Below are 20,744 nucleotides of genomic sequence, written 5' to 3' on the forward strand. Positions count from 1 at the left end.
GTGTGTAGACATAATAATACATGTATGTACATAGGCAGCATTTATAAAATATTTTTAAAGGCTTTATTAGGTATAATTTGATATATTGAATATCATGAGTTAATGCGAAGATTCTAATGTATTTTGGGTAGAATCATGTTCTTTGAAATGAAAATATATAGTGAAAAGATTTGACATCATTACTAGATCGTAATAAGTCTGTTAACCCTATACTTTACAATATAAAATCAATACTAAGTGAACCAGGCTTATCTGTTCTGTTTGACTAAAAAGAAATTTCTTTTCCTACCTGTGGCAACCTAAACTTTTCTGTTCACCTGAACTTTTAAGAAAACATAAGAATTCTTGGGCATTAGCCAAGATTTGATTGATTAAGTCTAGGGTGGAGACTGGGAATCTCTTTATATATTTTTTTAAAATTTCTTTTCCTTGGGTGTTTATGTACAGACACTCCCCCTGCCCCACTTCATTAAGTAATGTCTTGGAAGGAAAGAGATGACTAGCATATGTCATATTGAAGGTGTTTTAGGACTAGTGTTGACTTTCTATCCATATTTCACCAGAAGTCTACTGTCAGAAAGTTTGAGGAAAGATATGTCTTACTTTCTTTTTTTTTTCCCCCCTCCCCTATGGCATATTCACAGAGTTGTATTATTGGAAGGTGCCTTAGAAATTTGGTTTATTCCCTTCATCTTATATTTGAGTTAATCTTAAAAATGTTTGTGTTTGAATCCTGGTTGTACCTCCTATTTGTTGTTGCCTCATTTCTTCTGAGCCTTGGTTTCCTGTACATAAATTGGGGATAGGAGCATCTGGGTAGCTCAGTTGGTTGAGCACCTCTCTTTGGCTCAGGTCATAATCCCAGGACCCTAGGATCAAGCCCTGTGTCAGGCTCCCTGCTCAGTGGGGAGCCTGCTTCTCCTGTCCCTCTGCTGTTCTTCCCGCTTGTGCTCTCATTCTGTAAAATAAATAAATAAAATCCTTGGGGGGAAAAATCTACTGTAAAATAGTAGATAAAATCTATCTACTATACAGGTTTTGAAGGATTAAAATGCACAAAAAAATGCCTAGCATATATCTTGCATGTAGTATGTTCTCAAAAATGTTAGATTTTAAGGCATATCTGTTGTACAAACTATCGTATACATAAAAGCCAAAAGAAGTAGGAAGATTATAATAAATTCAAGTTAAATATCCTGTGTGTATACCCACAGGCAGTTTTTGTAAATTATGGTAAAATACATATAAAACCCACCATTTTAAGTTTTGAATGTATAGTTCATTTAGTACATTCACATTGTTGTGCAGTCATTATTGTCTAGTTTCAGAACATTTTCATCACCCCCCCCCAAAAAAACCTGTACACATTAAACAGTCCCTATTCTCTCTACCCCTTCCCAGACCGTGGCAATCACTGATACTTCTGTCTTTGCGGATATGCGTGTTTTGTGTACGTGTGAATGTAATCATCAAACCCTCTGTGTCAGGTTTCTTTCACTTTGAATGTGGTCTAGCATGTCTCAGTATTTCTTTCCTTTTTATGGCTGGATAGTATCCATTGTATCCACCATATGGATTGTATCCATTGTATCCACCATAATTTGTTTATGCATTCATCAGTTGATGAACATTTGAGTTCTTTCCACCCTTTGGCTGTTGTGAATAGTGCTGCCACCAAGAGGCACATACACATTTTTGTTGTAACACTCATATTCAGTTCTTTGATTTATATAGTAATTCTGTATTTAACTTACTGAGGGAACCATCAAAGTGTTTTCCATGGTGAATGTGCTGCTTTATCTCATCAGCAATGTATAAGGGTTCTCCTTTCTCCGCATCCTGGCCAACACTTTTTTTTTCTACTATAGTTATCCAGTTAGGTGTGAAGTATATCTCATTATGGTTTTGGTTTGCATTTTGCAAATAACTAAGACATTAGGCATCTTTTCAGTGGGCTCATTGGCCATCTGTATATCTTATTTGGAGAAATGTCTTTTTAAGTTCTTTGCCCATTTTTCTATTGTTTTTTTGTCTTTTGTTGAAGGCAGAATTTTTTAATTATAAAATTAATTGATCCATCATCTTCAGGGGGTTTGTTTGGGAATATAAAATATATTTGGGTCTATAACAGTAAAGGATTGGAGTTCTTTACTTTTGAAAAAATAACATTTGACTGAGTGTTTTATTTTTATTATAGAAATGTAACTATCTTTAATTACATAGTTTAGCCTTATGTCTTATTCTCTGCCTCCAGTCTGCACTAGCAGATAGCTACATTTATTCCTTCCGGATTATCATTATTTTACATTGATATTCTTTTTCAGTTCATAAAATGTTCCTTTCTCAACTTTTTAAACTTTCTTGAAGTATAATTTATATACCATAAAAATTTCACTCATTGTAACTGTACAGTTTGATGATTTTTAGTAAATTTACAGTGTTTTACCACCATTACCAAATTCAGTTTTAGAACATTTATAGCACCTTGAACTTTCCTTAGCACTGTTGGTGGCACATTTCTGTGCCCACCTCCAGATAACCACTGAAATGCTTTGTTTCTTTCCTTGTTTTCTTTCTTTCTTTTTTTTTTTTTTCCAAGATTTTATTTATTTGAAAGACAGAGATCACAAGCAGGCAGAGAGACAGGCAGAGGGAGAGGAAGGGAAGCAGGCTCCCTGCTTATCAGAGAGCCGGATGCTAGACTCGATCCCAGGACCCTAGGACCTTGACGTGAGCCAAAGGCAGAGGCTTTAACCCACTGAGCCACCCTGGCGCCCCTGCTTCTGTTTCTATTCTGTAGATTTGTCTTTTTTTGATATTCTTTACATAAATATAATCATAATATGTAGAAAGAAGATTAATGTTTTCAAGGTTCATCATCCTTGTTGTAGCATGTATCCATAGTGTGTTCCTTTTTATTGCTTAATGTATGGATTATATCACATTTTATGTAACCATTCACCAGCTGATGGGCATTTGAATTGTTTCAGTTTTTGGCTATTGTTGAATAATGAATGTTCACGTACAAGTCTTTCTGTGGACATTCTTCCACAGCTCTTTTTTTTTTTTTTAATTTTTAAAAAATTTAAAAAATTTTATTTGATAGAGAGCACAAGCAAGGGGGAGCAACAGGCAGAGGGAGAGAGAGAAGCAGTCTCCCCGCTGAGCAGGGAGCCTGAGGTGGGGCTCAGTGCCAGGATTCTGAGATCATGACCTGAGCCGAAGGCAGTTGCTTATTGGATTGAGCCATCCAGGTGCCCCTATCTCAGCTTTTTACTTTGAGAAAAGTTTTAAGTCTACAGAAAGGTTGAGATAATATAGTGTGTGTGTGTTTGTGTATACATATATGTAAAATGAATGTCTGTGTATGCCTCACCTAGATTCAGTGATTGTTAACTTGTGTTACCCATGCTTCACCTCTTTTCATGAATACACCTTTTGCAGAATTGGTTACAGATTATTCTGATAGTCTATTTATTAAGTATTCCACTATGAATCTTTAAGAAAGAGGACATACATTGTCATACAGAACCACAGTATCATAATCAGACTTAAAAATTAGCAATAATTTCATATCAGCTATTCATATACATAGTGAAATTTCCCCCGTTCCAAAAGTTTCTTCTAGAGCTTCTTTTTACCCCTTTCTTCTAATCCAGGATCCAGAAATGATTTGTAGTTTCCATTTAGTTGTTATTTCTCTTAGTATCTCTTTTTTTAAAGATTTGGTTTATTTGATAAAGAGGGAGGGTGAGCGAGAGAGCACAAGCAGGAGGAGTGGCAGAGAGAGGGAGAAGCACGCCCCCTGCTGAGCAGGATCCTAGGATGATGACCTTAGCCAGAGACAGAAGTTTAATGGACGGAGCTACTCAGGTGCCCTCTCTTAATCTGCCTCTTTTGTTTTTACTGTCACTGAGGTTTAAGAGTATAAGGCCACTTAATCCCAAATTACAGATTTGTCTCTTTGCTCTCTCATGATGTAAATGTAACATTTTTGACAAGGATGTGTTAAGCATGTGTCCTTTTTTCATAAAACAGTGATTAAATGAAAAAAGTGAGTTAAAGTGTGGAATCATAAAAAATACCTTAAATAATTTAAAACATTGAATTAGGACACACGGAATGTTTCCTTACTTTTGTAGCTAAATGGTATCACTTAGTTAAGGTATTGATTGCCAGATTGTAAAGGTATGACTTTTTATATTTAGCAGGTAATTTGTAGGAGGAAGCTTTGAGATCATATGCTGTCTTGTTTTTCAGTAACCTTTTAACTAATGAGTTTGGTATCATTGTTTGGAGTGGTTACTACACCGAGGGGGGTGGTGTATGGAATGGTTTTTAAAAAATAACTTCATTAGTTCAAAAGGCATTTTGTATTGTCTTCCTTAGGTTTCTGTGCTTGAATAAATACATTCTAGATGTCTCCTTGGCTTGTTATATTGTACTTAGAGTATCAGAGAGAAATTTATTAGTAGCATGTAAGGTGTGGAGGTGGATTTTACATTTTTAGAAGTTGCTTTTTTTTTTTTTTAAGATTTTATTTATTTATTTGACTGAGGAGATCCCAAGTAGGCAGAGAAGCAGGCAGAGAGAGAGGAGGAAGCAGGCTCCCTGCTGAGCAGAGAGCCTGATGCAGGCCTTGATCCCAGAGCCCTGACATGACCTGAGCCAAAGGCAGAGGCTTTAACCCACTGAACCACCTAGGCGCCATAGAAGTTGCTTTTGATATTTGATTGCAGTTTTGCAGTCAGTTGAGCAAGATAGTAGAGAAATTAATGGGATCTAGTAAGAAGCAACACTTTCTGTGTAGTAAGAAAACATATATCAAGTATTTTGCCAAAAAACCCCAGATTTGTTTCTGAATGTTAAGAATTTCATACATGGGGCGCCTGGGTGGCTCAGTGGGTTAAAGCCTCTCCCTTCGGCTCAGGTCATGATCCTGGAGTCCTGGGATCGAGCTCCACATCGGGCTCTCTGCTTCCCGGAGAGCCTGCTTCCCCCCATCCCCCCGCCCCCCTTCTGCCTCTGCCTACTTGTGATCTCTGTCAAATAAATAAATAAAAATCTTTTTTTTTTTTAAAGATTTTATTTATTTATTTGACAGGCAGAGATTACAAGTAGGCAGAGAGGCAGGCAGAGAGGAGGAAGCAGACTCCCTGCTGAGCAGAGAGCCCGATGCGGGGGCTTGATCCCAGGACACTGGGATCATGACCTGAGCCGAAGGCAGAGGCTTTAAACCCACTGAGCCACCCAGGCGCCCCTAAATAAATAAAAATCTTAAAATAAAAAAAAGAATTTCATACATATTTTACTTTCTATTTGCATTGTTGTTTTTTAAACCTTTTGGTAGAGTGGATAGTATTGTCCTCTGTGCATTCTGAGATTGCTTACTTATGATGCTGATTAATCATGGGTAGATTCTCCGAATGTTACATTTAAACCTGTAAATAGTTTTCTTTCTTTTCCTGGGCAAAGAGAATATGGTATGTTAATAATCTCTGTAATATTAATGTGGTTTGTGACCGTCTTGGCCCACAAAATTGGACATGTATATTGGATATGTCTTATTCTCATAACACTGATAGGTAAGTGAAGGATATATGTTAAAGCATGGAATGCTAAAAAAAAATAATTTAGGTGTTTTAGGTTAATTTAAATCACAAATATATATAAACTGTAAGGCTTAAGACCTTATCTTTGCTTGTTAGTCAACAATGATTTGAGAGGTATCCATATGGGATGTATAAGCCACATAAATAATACATCATTTGTGATGTAAGCATATTAGGAATATGATCTCTGGGACTAGGCTTTCTGGGCTAGAACCCTCATCTGCCTCTTACTAAAATGTGAGCTTAGGGAAGTTACTTACAGTTTCTCTGTACCTCAGTTTTCCCATGTGCAAAATGCTGATAATTGCAGTGTGTTAGGAATTGTAAAGCAGATGCTAGCTTAAAGTGGTTAACTCATTTAATCTTGCTGGTAACTGGCACATAAGTGCTTAAGTAAGTGTTTGTTAATGTCCGGATTTGTTCTCTTAAGTGGAGTGAGACTATAAAGACATTTGCAAACTGAGGGCACTTTAGGTTTTTATGATTTATTCCTTAATATTTAAAGTTGTCTTGCCCATGACTAATATGACAGCATTCTTTTCTAAAATAGCAACATGACTTTTAGCTATTCAAAAGTTTCAATGTAGATTTCATAGAAATAATGCTTTCTTTTTGCACTTACAGGTTTTGGTAGTCAACTGTGTGATCACAGCAACAAGTAAACTAAGCATAGTTATTAGGCATAGACAGATTTAGGAACAAAAAAACAACTGACAGGAGTGGAAATAAGCCTCTGTATTGGGAAAAAGCTCTGCTAGGTGGGAGAGCACCTGACAAGCTGTGGGCACATCAGTCTGTTTTATGGAGAGTCTTGAGCCCAAGTTAATATAGACAGCTGAGTAAAGTCTTGAAAGGAAACTCCTGCTTGTTCTTTTGAAGAAGATGCTGTTGCAGACTTAACCATCTTAAGGTACCTAGTGTAGTTATCTGCTATGGGTCTGTCTGCTGCTAGATTACAGCCTTTTATCCTATTCTTGTAATGATTAAGGTACCTTATGTTTGTGAAAAATAGCAAGTTCTATGGCCTGGAAGGTAGATGGATCCATGATTAGTAAGTTTTTCTTAGAACCGTTTGCCAGGACCCAGACCGGTCCTCAGCTCTAGAGAGGGGAACATGCACTTTCAGTTGAATTCTGAGAGATGGGTCCTGAGCTTTTTAAGATTTCCACCAGAATCTTAGGTGGTGGCACATAGAATATGGTCATTAAGTTTATGAATGACATCAAGTTTGGGTGGGATAGATGATTCAATAGGTAACTGGATTAAAATTCAAAATATCTGAGGTTTAGAAAAGTTGGTGGATATATACATAGCATGTATATGCATGTATTCAGGAGGGTTAAGGCAAGATAATTTTCTTTTCTTTTTTTAAAGATCTTATTTGTTTATTAGAGAGAGAGAGAGAGATCACAAGTAGGCAGAGCAGCAGGCAGAGAGAGAAGGGGAAGCAGGCTCCCCACTGAGCAGAGAGCCCTCTGCGGGGCTTGATCCCAGGACCCTGAGATCATGACCTGAGCTGAAGGCAGAGGCTTTAACCCACTGAGCCACCCAGGTGTCCCAATATTTTATTTTATTTTTAAAGATTTGATTTATTTTTGAGGGAGAGTAAGATAAAGCATGAGCGGGAGCAGGGAGAGGGAGAAGCAAGAAGAGGGAGAAGCCGACTCCCCACTGATCAGGGAGCTGGATGCAAGGATCAGTCCCAGGACCTCAGGATCATGACCTGAGCTGAAGGCAGACTCTTAACTGACCAAGACACCCAGGCACCCCTCAATTTTGTATTTTAAAGTGAATGACTAAAATAGCCAGGAAATGGACATTTTGAACTTATTTCCTTTTCAATGAGCTTTGGACTGGGAATAAGGAGAGCAGTTTCTTTTCTGCTATCACCTTTCAACCGTATCTCATCACACAAGGTAGGTGTGATCCTGACTTTTTCACCTACCCCTTGGGGGGAATGTCCTAGTAGACTGATAAAGCACATAAAATGTTTAGAATTTGAACAAATGAAGGTGCTATTAAGTATAAAAGATGCTAATTTTTTTAAGGGACTGCTTTTATTTATTTATTTTTTAAAGATTTTTTATTTATCTATCTGACAGACAGAGATCACAAGTAGGCAGAGAGTCAGGTGGGGGTTGGGGGGACTCCCCGCCAACCAGAAAGCCCGATGTGGGGCTCGATCCTAGGACCCTGAGATCATGACCTGAGCCGAAGGCAGAGGCTTTAACCCACTGAGTCACCCAGGCGCCCCGAAGATGCTCATTTTTTAATGTGACATTACCTGCACATTTAAATTCTTGTATTTATATATTGCTAGGTAAGTGTTTTCTCCTCCTCCATGTTTCGTAGATGTCATGTTGGTGCTTGCATCTTCCCTAAATGATATGCACTGAAATGTTGCATCTTGTAGATCTCTTTTTACTTGGGTGTTTTCCAGCACAAGTACCTTGTACTTTTCTTCCTTAACCCTGTATCTACCCTTGCTAGCCTGTTTAACCTTGTAGTTTGAACCCTTGTAACTCTGTCATCTCCCAAGTTTATCTCTAATTTTCTGACAAAGAAGGATCTAATGATTTAGGTTTACTTTTCATCTTTCATAAAAATTATGCTGCATTTGATCTGATTTTCCATAAATATGGGTAAGTGAATGCCTTTCCTTACAAGCCTGAATTATCTTAGTAATAAGAGTAGATAAATGCACACTTCACCAGGATGAAGCAGAAGTATTTGTCACTTGGGTAGGACAGGTACATATATAATTCCTCAGTTTTTATGTAATGATAGTTGCAACTATGAAGGAAAATGCAAAGCTCAGTATCTTGTCTTAGAAGAAGTGTTTCTTGAGTTTAATTATTAACCCACTGCAGAAGTTTCATAGCCATTTAATTATGTTGACCACTGTTCAGGAGAAAACACTCTGACCTCCATAAATGTAGTGTCCCCTTCCCCTACCCATTTAGGGCAGCAGCGTGGCTAGCCAGGAGAAGAATAAGGGCTGGGAATACCTCAGTGTATCTCGCTTTGTTTTTTTTTTTTTTTTTTTTTTTTTAATTTTTTTTAAAGATTGTATTTATTTATTTGACAGAGAGAAATCACAAGCAGATGGAGAGGCAGGCAGAGAGAGAGAGGGAAGCAGGCTCCCTGCTGAGCAGAGAGCCCGATGCGGGACTCGATCCCAGGACCCTGAGATCATGACCTGAGCCGAAGGCAGCGGCCTAACCCACTGAGCCACCCAGGCGCCCCTCGCTTTGGTTTTTTGTTCTTAGTTTAGTTCTCAGATTTTTGCTCCTATACTAAATGATTGGGAAATAAGATCTCACTGTACTGTTTTCAGAGCAACATGAAGAATGCCTTTTATAATGGAATAGTAGTAGTACCTGATGTAGTGTAGAATTAAAAAAAATTTTTTTTGTACGAATAATACTTTATTGAGCTATGATTTATATATAGTAAAGTGCGCAATCTTAAATATATTACATAATTTTGTCAAATGTATACATGTTAAGTCATCTGTTAGATAAAGAAAATTTTCATCACTCAGGAAGTGCTTTCCATTTCTACAGAATTTTAAAAACCTATTTTTACTAAGTGGATAGGAATAGTTTAAGTGAGAAATTTAATAATCAATGTGTATAAAATTTCTTTAGGTAGCTGGAGAGCAGTGAACTTAGTCTTTAAGAAATTTTTTTTAATATTCTTTTTTTTTTTTAAGATTTTATTTGGGGTGCCTGGGTGGCTCAGTTGGTTAAGCATCTGCCTTTGGCTCAGGTGGTGATCCCAGGGTCCTGGGATCAAGCCCCATGTCTGGTTCCCTGCTCAGCATGGAGTCTGCTTTTCCTCCACCCCCCTGCAGCTCCTCCTGCTTATGCTCGCGTGTGTACGCATGCGCTCACGCGCGCACGCTCTGTCAAATAAGTTATTTAAAAAATTTTTAAATTTTTTTACTTGTCAGGGAAAGAGAGAGAGAAGGAGAAGTAGAGCAAGCACAAGCAGGGGGAGTGGCAGGCAGAGGGAGAAGCAGACTCCCCACTGAGCAGGGAGCCTGAAGTGGGGTGGGCTCCATCCCAGGAACCTGAGATCATGACCTGAGCCGAAGGCAGACACTTGACCACCTGAGCCACCCAGGCATCCCTTAGTCTTTTTACTTTTTAAGATTTTTTTTCTCTACTATAAAAGCGAATTTTGCTAAGCATTAGTTTTGTTCTAAAACAAGAGTTTGAATTTCTTAAAATACACAGTTGGAAATGAAGAGACTGGGATATAAGGCAGTCCTCCATTTTCTAAGTAAGAAAAAGAAGTGTTTGGTCAATGTGAATACAAACTTTTAGGGGTGTAGGTGAAATAATTAAATGTCTAATTAAAGTGCTAATTATATATTTTAAAACTCTATCTTTTTATTTTGAGATAATTGTAGTTTTATATGCAGTTTAAAAAATAATATAAAAAGATCTTCTGTATTTATTCATTTTACTCCTATGGTAACTTCACATGCATGTTTAAGATAAGATCACAGGTTATATAAAATAATAAGCATTTGTATATGTTCCTGATATAAATTTTAAAGTACTAGTTTTCCACCCTCTTTATCAAAGCAATTTATTCGAACTTTCCACATCTTTACAGGTATCAATGTCTTTAATGTTTACTAAAACCATGTTTAAAGCTATTGACCAGTTTTTCAGTTACTCACTTTATTAACAAGTTATTTGAGATAGAGCACTTTAAAAATCTGTAAATGTTACTTCAATTGGAAATTTTATCTGAAGCCACAAGAATCCATTCCTATTTCACTAGGAAAAAAGCCATCATTTTAATGTTATTTGTGATCTTCCTAACATTAGAAGGGTTTTATTGCATTGCTTTATAAGTGCTCTTCAAAAGCCTTTTTCAGTGGCAGCTACCTCTTGTAATTCTGAGATCACACTTAATACTTAAGAATTAAAAACTGTATCTTACTCCCTTTAAAATTTGTTTGTTGTAATAACCTTGATAAAGCATCCAACACTAATGTTGCCTCACATCCTTCCTAACTTATGTGTTTCTGCCAGGTGATGAGAACTTCACTGTCTTTCCCCTTTGATAGACTCTGACTGGCTAGATGCCCCTGGGAGTTTAATTCCATTGATATGGTCTTCCTCTTTTGAAATCCCACATGCCCTTAACCCTGGGCATGACTGCATGCTTGAGTTTTTCACTTTTAGGTTTCTTGGGAGCTTTTCCCTTTTCTTCCTGTTGGTGTTTAGTCTAAAATTATTGGTGAGCCTCAAAAGTAAGGATTTAATTGTAAAGTAATTCCTTTTTTTTTTTTGGACAGATAATTTTAAGGAGGAAATCCTTGTGTTTGGGTATATATGCTAAGACAGCTGTAGCCACTGTTTACCATTGTGTGGGAGAGTTGGTAGTGTCATTAGTTCTCTTATTTGGGTGAAGTTTTTGGCATTTTTATTTAGTTCTTTGTATTTTGTTCCCTCCTTTCCTGTAGAGCTTTTACATGTTTTAATTTTTGTCTTCCTTTTTTACTAGTTTATTGGTGACCATGGCTCGTCTTGTTTTAATTGTTAGATAGTGTTAGACTAAGTTCTTAGTAATGTGTACAGGGCCACTGATGATAAGGTGACTTGTTTAACATCTGTATATCTTTTAGTGTAGGGATTTGAAACACATAAAACTAGATGTGGATGTTGTGTCCTTGTGGTCCTTGAATTTTGTATAAAACGTTAAGACCCTGTTCATTACAGTACCTCAACTGGAATCTAAGTTGTTAAATTGAAATTATCTTTTTTAAATTAGTTTGACCCATATTGCTACATTCTAGAAACTAATCCCTCTTATTAACGATTGCGTCTTTTCCTTTGTAATATTCCCTTAGAAAGAAAACTTTGCAGACATTGTCTGAATGATTTAGAGTGATGTGTAACAGTTCAGACAGGCTGGATGCACTGTTGAAAACCTCCTTTGTCATTGCCAGCTAGGATGTCATCTGTTTGAACTGGCCTTTTTCTTGTTTGCCTGGGGTGAGCAAAGAGTGATGTTAGCAGATTTAGTAGAGTTGTTTCTTGTTACCTAGCTGTTGTAGGAAGTTAGACTTTCTGGCTATAAGTGTACAAGGTGGCATACAGATTATTACTGGTCTTTAATCATCTAATCTTCTAGGCAAATGGAATGATTTTTAGAGTGGAGGAGGCATTGTAACTTTTTAAATTAACATATAATGTATTAATTGCTTCAGGGGTATAGGTCTGTGAATCATCAGTCTTAGACAATTCACAGCACTTACCATAGCACATACCCTCCCCAGTGTCCATCACCCAGCCACCCTCTCCCTCCCCCACCCCCTAGCAACCCTCAGTGTGTTTCCTGAGAATAAGAGTCTCTTACCATGTGTCTCCTTCGCAGTCCCGTCTTGTTTCATTTTTTTTTCTCTCCCTGCCCCCCACAACCTCCCACAATGCCTCTCAAATTCCTCATATCAGAGAGATCATATGATAATTGTCTTTCTCTCATTGACTTGCTTTGCTTAGCATAATACCCTTTAGTTCCATCCATGTCGTTGCAAATGGCAAGATTTTTTTGATGACTGCATAGTATTCCATTGTATATATACCACATATTCTTTATCCATTCATCTATTGATGGACATCTCTAGGGTCTTTCCATAGTTTGGCTATTGTGGACATTGCTGCTATAAACATTCGGGTGTATGTGAGGTGTTGTGATTTGATTTTTCCTTCCTTCTCCTTCCCTTGCCCCTCAGCCTCTCCCCATCTCTACTTTCTTCCTTTTCCCTCTAATTCTCTCCTTCCTTTAGATTATTAAAGAAGATTGAGTTAGGATAAGAGATAGTAGTGTTTTATGGATGTAAAGAAAATATTATAAGTAAAATGTTTCTAGAATTTTCAGAAATCAGGAATATTAATTAATTCCCCAAGATGAGTTAGTTGGGAGTTAATTTATCCTTCATTAGAAAATTAATATCCTTCAAAATTGGGAAATTTTTTATTTCAGAGGTCAACAAATGATTAAAGTAATATAACCATTTCTCCCATCAAGCAAAGATTTAAAAGTAATAATACTTAATGTTGGTAAGAATTTATTGAAAATATTTTCAGATCCTTTTGATGACAGTTAAATTCGTAGAACTTATCTGATAAGTAATTTGGCCATACTTACCTAAATCATAGTTTTTCATCTAGTAGTTCTCCTCAGAATCAGTTTTAATGAAACTTTATTCAAAGATTTATAACCAGAGATTATGTCTTCAAATGCTCATTATAGAAATATTTATAATAGAAAAAAATCTGGGACAGAGATTGAACATCCAACAGTAAGCAAGGGACTAAATAAATTATAGTATGTACTAGACTATTACAGAGCAAGAAATGGATTTTGAAGAATACTTAATGGCATGGGAAATATTAACTAAATCTAAAATGAAAATGAAATTTTACATATTTTTATCACTTTAAAAAATGAAATATGTGATCTGTGCAAAAGAAAATATGTATATATGTCATAAAGCATAATAAAATGCAAACTTGTGAACATATTACACAACTTTACCAACACTGTTAAATATAATAAATTCTTAATTATGCATATTTATTCATGGGATAAGAAGGAGTTATTTCAGAGTATTAAAGGTTTTCATTTTCGGGGTTTGGATTATCAGTGATCTTTGGTTTTCACTTAAATGCTTATGTTTTCTAAATTCTGTACAAGGGTTATGTGTTCTCAAAACTAGAAAATATCATTAAACATTCATTGAAAGGAGAGAAAAATTTAAGCTTGTTTCTTTCCAACTCGATTTCATTGGAGAGAAGCTTCTGAAAGTGTCTGTCACCTTTATCTCCTGAGTGACAAATCGTGACTGGATACACAGGGTGGCATTGTCTACTAGTTGTAGGCACTGTAGTGTGTATGGTAGTGCTCCTGAGAACTGACAGGCTGGCAGTTACAGGAATTGTGGATGCCCTTTCTTCCAGATGGTGTTTGAATGACCTTTACAAAACACACTTTTGAAATCTATTTAGGTTTTTATGTTGCATGCCTTTAGGAAAAGGGGATTCATTGCTTCATTTAACAAATATTGGGTTCCTATTAAGTACCAAAGAAGAGTAACCAGGAGGGTAATTTGCTAAAAGAAAGCCGGAAGAGGGACTGATTTAAATTGGGTGGTCAGGTGAATCCTGCTTAGGGGGTTTCAACCAGGACTTGAGTGATAAGAAAGAGCTATTCTGCTGTGATTTAAGGGTAGAGGAAACAGCATGGGCAAGAGCTCTATAACACAGTCTAGGAAAAGAAAAAAGGCCAGTGTGGTTGGAATGCTGTAGATGAGGGGAGAAAAATTGTAAGAAATAAGGAGAGGAGGTAGGGAAAAGTAAGCAGAGTGAGACCATGAGGGATCATTGTGGTTTTGGAAAGATGTTTGAATTTTATATTAAATGCCATAGGAAATTGTTGGATGGCATTAAGCAAGAAATAAAAATAATTTATTTTTCATTATTATTATTATTTTTTAAAGATAGATCAAGAGAGAGAGAGTGAGCCTGAGCAGGGGGAGAGGGCAGCAGGAGAGGGAGAAGCAGGGTCCCCTGAGCAGGGAGCCCGGCTGGGCAGGGAACCCAGATGCAGGGTTTGATCCCAGGATCATGACCCAAGCTGAAGGCAGACGCTTAACCGACTGAGCCATCCAGGCACCCCGGCATGATTTAACTTAGTTTTAAAAGATTACACATTGCTTTGTGGAAAGTCATTATAAGTGGTCAAGAGTGGGAATGGGGAGACCAATGAAAAGTCATTTTCAGTGGCCCTGGTGTGAGGTAATGGTGGCCAGAGTGGAAGCATTGAGAAAGGAGAGAAATATAGATTTGAGGTCTCTTTGGAGATTGACACAATGAATTTTGCTGAGTATTGTGTATGAGAGACTATAGGAGAGAGGGAAATCAAAGCTGGTTTCTAGGATTTTGACTTGAGCAACTGGAAAGAAGATGTTGGCATTTACAAAAGTGGACAAAATGCATCAGGCAAGTTTGGAAGTATTGGAAGTTCTAGTTTGAAATGTTGACTTTGAGCTGCATGTTGATATGTCAAATAGGCAGTTAAATATATGAGCTAGGAGCAAGTTGAAGAGGTTTGGGATGAGGGTGAATATTTCTGAGTCTTGAGTGTATAGATAGAATATTTAAAGCCATGGGAGAAGTGGAGGTAATGAGGACTGAGCCCTGGGATTTCCAGGTAAAGCTCTTGACTGTGGAGGAGGAGCCAGCAAAGGTGACCATAAGAGAGCAGTTGGGTGAGGAAAACTAGGGTTGGGTAGTAAATTTGATCTAGAATCTGAACAAGAAGGTGAAAGTAAAGGGAATTTCGAGAGGGGTACATCTGGATGAATGGTATTGAGTGAGGGAGGGAGTGAGAGGAGATCGGAGACCTAATTGTGTTTTTGTTTTGTGAGGCTGCTGTAACAAATTACCACAAATTGGATGACTTAAAACAACAGAGATTTATTCTCTTAAAGTTCTGGAGGCTGAAAGGCCAAAATCTGGTGGGGTTGCCTTCTCTCTGTGAGGTTCTAGGGGAGAATCCATTCCTTGCCTCTTCCAGCTTCAGTGAGCTGTCCCAGCATTCCTGGGTTTGTGACCATACTCCTACAGTCCCTGCCTCCATCTTGATATCTCCTCCTCTCCTGTGCATCTCTCCAAACTCGCTTTGCCCTTTCTCAGAAACACTTGTGGTATCATTTAGGCTCCACCTGGATAATACCGGGTAAACTCAGAATCTTTAATTTGTTTGCAAAGACCTTTTTTCCCCCCAGATAAATTAATTCCAGGGATTACATATTCCAGGGATTAGGATTTAATCTCTTTGGGTGGCCAGTATTCAAGCTACTAATCCTTGGTTTTAGAAGCCTGGGAGCCTTTGGAGATCTCTATAAGAGGAGTTTCTTTGGAGCAGTGGGACATAAAAGAATCCTCTTTACCTTTCATGTTTGCTGTCACATAGAGAACTCTGTTGTCTGTTTCAAGACTGCAGGTTGATCACATTGCCTTTCTATGGGCCATCAGTAGTTGTATGCCTGTGGTTGAATATGAGAAAGGAGAAAAGGTCTCAGAAGCGTCTGGCAATTCTTTCAAGTTCTGTGTTGCTGAACTATGTGATCCAAGTTGGCATTACTAGTGGCCATTATTTCTGTATCCAGAGGCTGGCTTATTTTAGATTTCATACATCTCTGTTTTGGTTAATAATATCAGTAGCTGTATTATTTCTTTCATAACCTGATTGATAAGAACGTTGCTGGGAAATTCTTATTCAGAAAGTGGAATGGATGTCACTTAGTAAGATTTAGGTATAGTGGATATTTTAAATAAATTCTCTTAAGGGAGGGAAGGATGGTGACCCAGTCGGTTGAGTGTCTGCCTTTGGCTCAGGTCATGATCCCAGAGTCCTGGGATCCAGCCCCACGTCGGTCTCCTTGCTCAGTGGGGAGTCTGCTTCTCCTTCTCCCTCTGCCACTCCCCCTTCTTGGGCTCTCTTCTCTTCCAAATAAATAAATAAAATCTTAAAAAAAAAATTCTCTGGGGCACTTGGGTGGTTCAGTCATTGGGCGTCTGCTTTCTGATTGGGTCCTGGTCCTGGAGTCCTTGGATCGAGCCTCACATCAGGCTCCCTGCCCATTGGGAAGCCTGCTTCTCCCTTTCCCAGTCCCCCCTGCCCCCCCACCGCCTGTCGCACCCCCTCCCCGCCTGTGTTCCCTCTCTCTCTGTCAAATAAATAAATAAAATCTTTAAAAAAATAAAAAAATAGAATTCTTTAAAGGGAGAGAAGGAGATGCAGAGAAAAATGCAATTTTTTTCCTCCCTCCCCCCCCCCCCCTTACCAGCTTTGTGAAACACAGATGATAAAACTGTTGCTGTGCTGAGCTGCCCTCATTGGTTCTTTGCACACTTTCCATGATTCCTGCAGGATAATGGGAAACATCAAAAGTGCTAAACAAGTTATCTCTTGCTCTCTGTGCTACTGCATGGACAAAAGATAGGGACCACATCTGGAAGAGGTTTGCTTTCCTGGGATTTCTAGTAAACAAAGAAATTCCTTTATCCTCAGTTTTCTTTCAGTTGGAACTAAAATACTTACAGTCTAAGGTTGCTTCCCTATCTGTATGTATATTTGGAGAGGAGAGCAGGGATTGGGCTTCCTCCTGATGAGAGCTTTTCCTTTCTCAGGGAGCTTACTTGATCAGTGTACATTAAATCTTTGCTTGTGGGACCATATTCCTAAATTACCAGAGTGCTGACTCAGGATTTATGTGTACCCTTCAGCTTCTGTATTGGGGGCAGCGGCCCTAGTTTGTCATGCTGAAAAGAAGTCAGGCTTTGGAGTTGGCAGACCAGGTTCATCCACATACTTTTTCTTTAATCTTTGGCAAATTATATACCCTCTGGAAGCCTCTTTTTCCTCATTTTTAAAAATGGAGTTGAAGGCATCTGGTGTGCTTACCACAGAGTAGCCATGTAATAAATAAATTTTTACCAATATAATAACATCTTTTCATCTTAATACTCAGAATTTCCTTATTGCCTTTGATGTCTTTGTATTAAGCAGAGTCCTAAAGAAAGATTCACGTGTTAACATAGCATCTCTTTTGGGGAAGGAGAAATAGTGGACCCCCACCTCCTACCCACCTCCCCAGTTTTGTCTCTGTGACAATTACTTGCCATTAGGTCTTGGATTCCAGTACATTGGAAAACAACCATAACCATCAGGGAATACTTTTGAGGGAGGCTTTCATTAATTGTAGAATTTACTAGGGAGGGCAGAAGAAAGTTGGCTTAATGTGTATAGGAGTATCTCTGGGCAAAGACTGAGATACTGGGAAGGGAGTTGCTGAGGAATTAAGCTGTGAATAGGTCAGTTTATCCAATATAGAGTATTCTAGGTTTGGGGAAGAAAGCTGTAGGAACGTGTCCACTTGGAACAGGATCAAGAAGGGAAACAGCAATGAGAAGAACTTAATAGACAAGTTATTGATTGCCCACTGTGTTGTGCCTGTGCTGCTTTGTAGTGTCAGGTGCTGTGTTATGCTATGAACAAAGGATGAACAAAGGATGGCATTTGGCCAAGGTCATGTATTTCCTCTTTAGTTCCCCAGCTAAAGACCTTGGGCAAGCTGCTTGCCTGTCAAGTGGAGATAAGACTGTCCTCTTATTTCCTGAGATCCTTCAATTTAATAACACCTAGGAGGAGGTGGAAGGAACATTTCCTCATTAATTTAGTCCTCATTTGTAACCAATCGTATGATGTTTCCTGGTTGTAGAAATTTTAATGTGATTTTTTTAAAAAGTGCATTTTAGAAGCAAAGCAGTAAAGTGATACCCATCTCATGGATGGCGGAAAGATTAATATAATGTATGTTAAGTGCCCATCAGAGTTAGTATTCAGTGAATTGTAGCTATTATTAACAGATCAAAGGACATGAAAAATAATTTGTTTGGGAACCTCTGAAGAAAGAATTTTAAACAACAGGGCAAAATGTGACCAGGATCTGAAATAGGACTAGAATGAAGGAAAAGAAGATGAGAGATAAAAATTCAAATAATGTTAGGGAGATAAATGAGGGTGTATCTGAGTAGAAAGTTTTACTCCTTTAAAGACAAAATTTTCCTTGTTTGTAGTGATACCTTCATTTGTGGTATATGTTCCATTGTGAACAGAGAGACTGTGGTAATCTTGTGGGACAAAATGACTCCTGTGTCATCTGGGCATGTTAGAGTAATTCTGATCTCGATGCTGTGCAATTTCTGAATTTTGCTCATCACAAAAAATAAAGCATTGTTTGATGAACTGATAACAAAGTGTGTGTTAGTTTTTGTTGTTCTGTTTGTTTTCATTTTCTTGTGGGAGTGGGTGGTTGGTTAGGGACTTAATTAGCATTAGTTTTTAGCTAATCCCCTGACCAGGAGATTTCTTGCTTAATTTCAAACATCTTTATGTTTTCATTAGAGTAATACTGAATTTTTAGCTCTTCTTTCTTTTTTTTCTTTTTTTTTTGCCCCAGGTCCAGCAAGACTATGAATCTCTGTTCCAAATGCTTTGCTGGTAAGTGCAGAAAAAGGGTTTTTAATTTGTTTTAGTTTTCCTTCTTTTAATTGTTTTTAAGATGATCTAAGTTATTTGGCCTTCCTTTGTGTTTATGCATGGGGTTTTGTTTCCTTTGCATATATGTGAAAGTAGTTCTCTTTACCAAGTACTTCATGTATTTCCCTAGGACAATTGAAACAGCCTTCCCTGAGTGAAATAAAATTGTCTGTGTACTTGCACCCAATAGACTTTAATAATGTACAGTGGTGGGCATATAGTAAAACTATAAAAACTTGTGTTGTAGTAGGATAACAACATGTTCATCTCTGATTTTGACTTGAAATATTAGTAGAGAATATTGCTTTTACCAGTGAGAATACAAGAGAGAGGATATTTTCATGTTGGAGTCAGGAAGAGAATCATGTTGAATTAGCCCTAGAATCCAGTCCCTTGTTGAAATTATGTTGGGTAAATCACTTAATCTCTTTGGACCTTAGAGTCATCATTTGTAACATGAAGGGCTTGGGCTTGATGTTTGTCAAGGGCCTTTTCCACCCCTCAAAATGCTGATTGGTTGACTCCATAAACTATGACTCCTTCATGAACTTAAACCTTCATTTTTAAAAAAAGAATTTTATATCTAATGATCTCATATGAAATAACTAAGTCTTTAATGAGATATGTTTAATCTTCCTTTTCTAGTCATTTTGTCAAAGATAAAGCTGGATGCAGGATAGATTTTGATCAGGAATGTATAGCAATAGGGCAGAGTTCACTTTGAACTGAACACAACTTCAGTTTGTGCAGAGGTACCTGGGCATTTTAAATGGAGAATGAGGTAGAATGGAGGATGAGCTAGCTAGTTGCTAGCTTGGCTCAGTAGAGTCAGGGAAGTAAAGAATTATAAAGGGTTTGTCAGTGTAAGTGATGACTAGGTTGGTTGTGTCTGCTCGCTGATGCCCTGGAAGTTTAGATTCTATTCTACTGAGACTGAGAGACTGAGGCCCTACCATTTTTTTTTTTTTTAATACTTTTTAAAATAAACATAGGCTCTACCATTCTTGATGGTTAGATTTTAAAAGAATGGCTTTCATGTCCTTGAGATAGGGATTCCTGAGGTTTAGGAGTTGCATGTGCATCTCAAAGGGACAGAGGAAGGATTCACAGTTGCAAATAGTAAATGGTCTAAGATAGGGTGGTCAGAGGCTTGTAGACAGGTGTTACAGCTAGAAAAGCTTTTAATTCTTTGGTAGCCTTGAGCTTTCTCAGGCAGGCACTTTAAGAGGGGCTAAGGTCATCCTGGGGATGGGGCCTTGAGTTGTTGAAAATGTGTTGGTGTTTCTTTAAATATTTAATGTTTGGGGGAGGCCTAGATGAAACCATTTGTGTTGAGTCTGTAGTTTTTATAGGTCACGGTTGAGTCCTAGTTGAGAAGAGGGTTCAGAAGAGCCTATAGCTAGAGATTGGTTAAGGAGAGACTTTGTTAGATTTCACCTTCTCTTCATTATGCTACTTGGGCAAGAAAATAACCATAGTTAGGCTTTAGTCCTTTACGTTTATGCTTAAATTAGGCGATAGTTGGGAGGGAATTGGGGGAGTTGGGAAAGGTGGCAGTTTGTATCTGTTAAAAGTTTGTAATTTGTCAAACACTTTGGGTCTTTAAAAGGAAAAAAATATTGGTAAGTTTGGTTTTTATCCAACTTTTAACAGTATGTCTGCCATTAAGTGAGCATATTGTACTTTTTTATTCTGCATGTCTACAATTACACATATATGAAGAAATGCTTCCTTACTGGTGAGAGTTTAAGTTTTATAGTAAAGATGAAAATAGCAGTGAGACAAAATGTGTATTAGATTGATGACTATCTCCATATAGAGCTAGCTTCCCCTTGTAATTCAGTAAAGTGTGGCTTTAGGACAAAGCCAGGCACCTTTGAGTAAAGGGGCTGACATCAAATACTCAAAGAACCATCTTGTGTCCCTGACTAAATACAAAATTTTAAAAATTTCCATGAAGGCAGTTCAGCTGTGTTCTTTGCATTTCCTTGTACTTGT

General features: G+C 37.8%; 1 protein-coding gene across 2 annotated transcripts in view; it reads left to right on the forward strand.

The window, feature by feature from the left end:
- ZFAND3 (zinc finger AN1-type containing 3) overlaps nt 1-20,744 on the forward strand; it is a 337,147-nt gene that overhangs the window by 98,304 nt on the left and 218,099 nt on the right. For both annotated transcript variants that reach the window (XM_032339812.1, XM_032339813.1), the window contains exon 2: nt 18,667-18,707. In XM_032339812.1, the coding sequence (XP_032195703.1) occupies nt 18,667-18,707 (41 nt within the window). The remainder of the gene's footprint in view (nt 1-18,666; nt 18,708-20,744) is intronic.

This window comes from Mustela erminea, chromosome 4, assembly GCF_009829155.1.
Source record: "Mustela erminea isolate mMusErm1 chromosome 4, mMusErm1.Pri, whole genome shotgun sequence".
Lineage (NCBI taxonomy): Eukaryota > Metazoa > Chordata > Mammalia > Carnivora > Mustelidae > Mustela > Mustela erminea.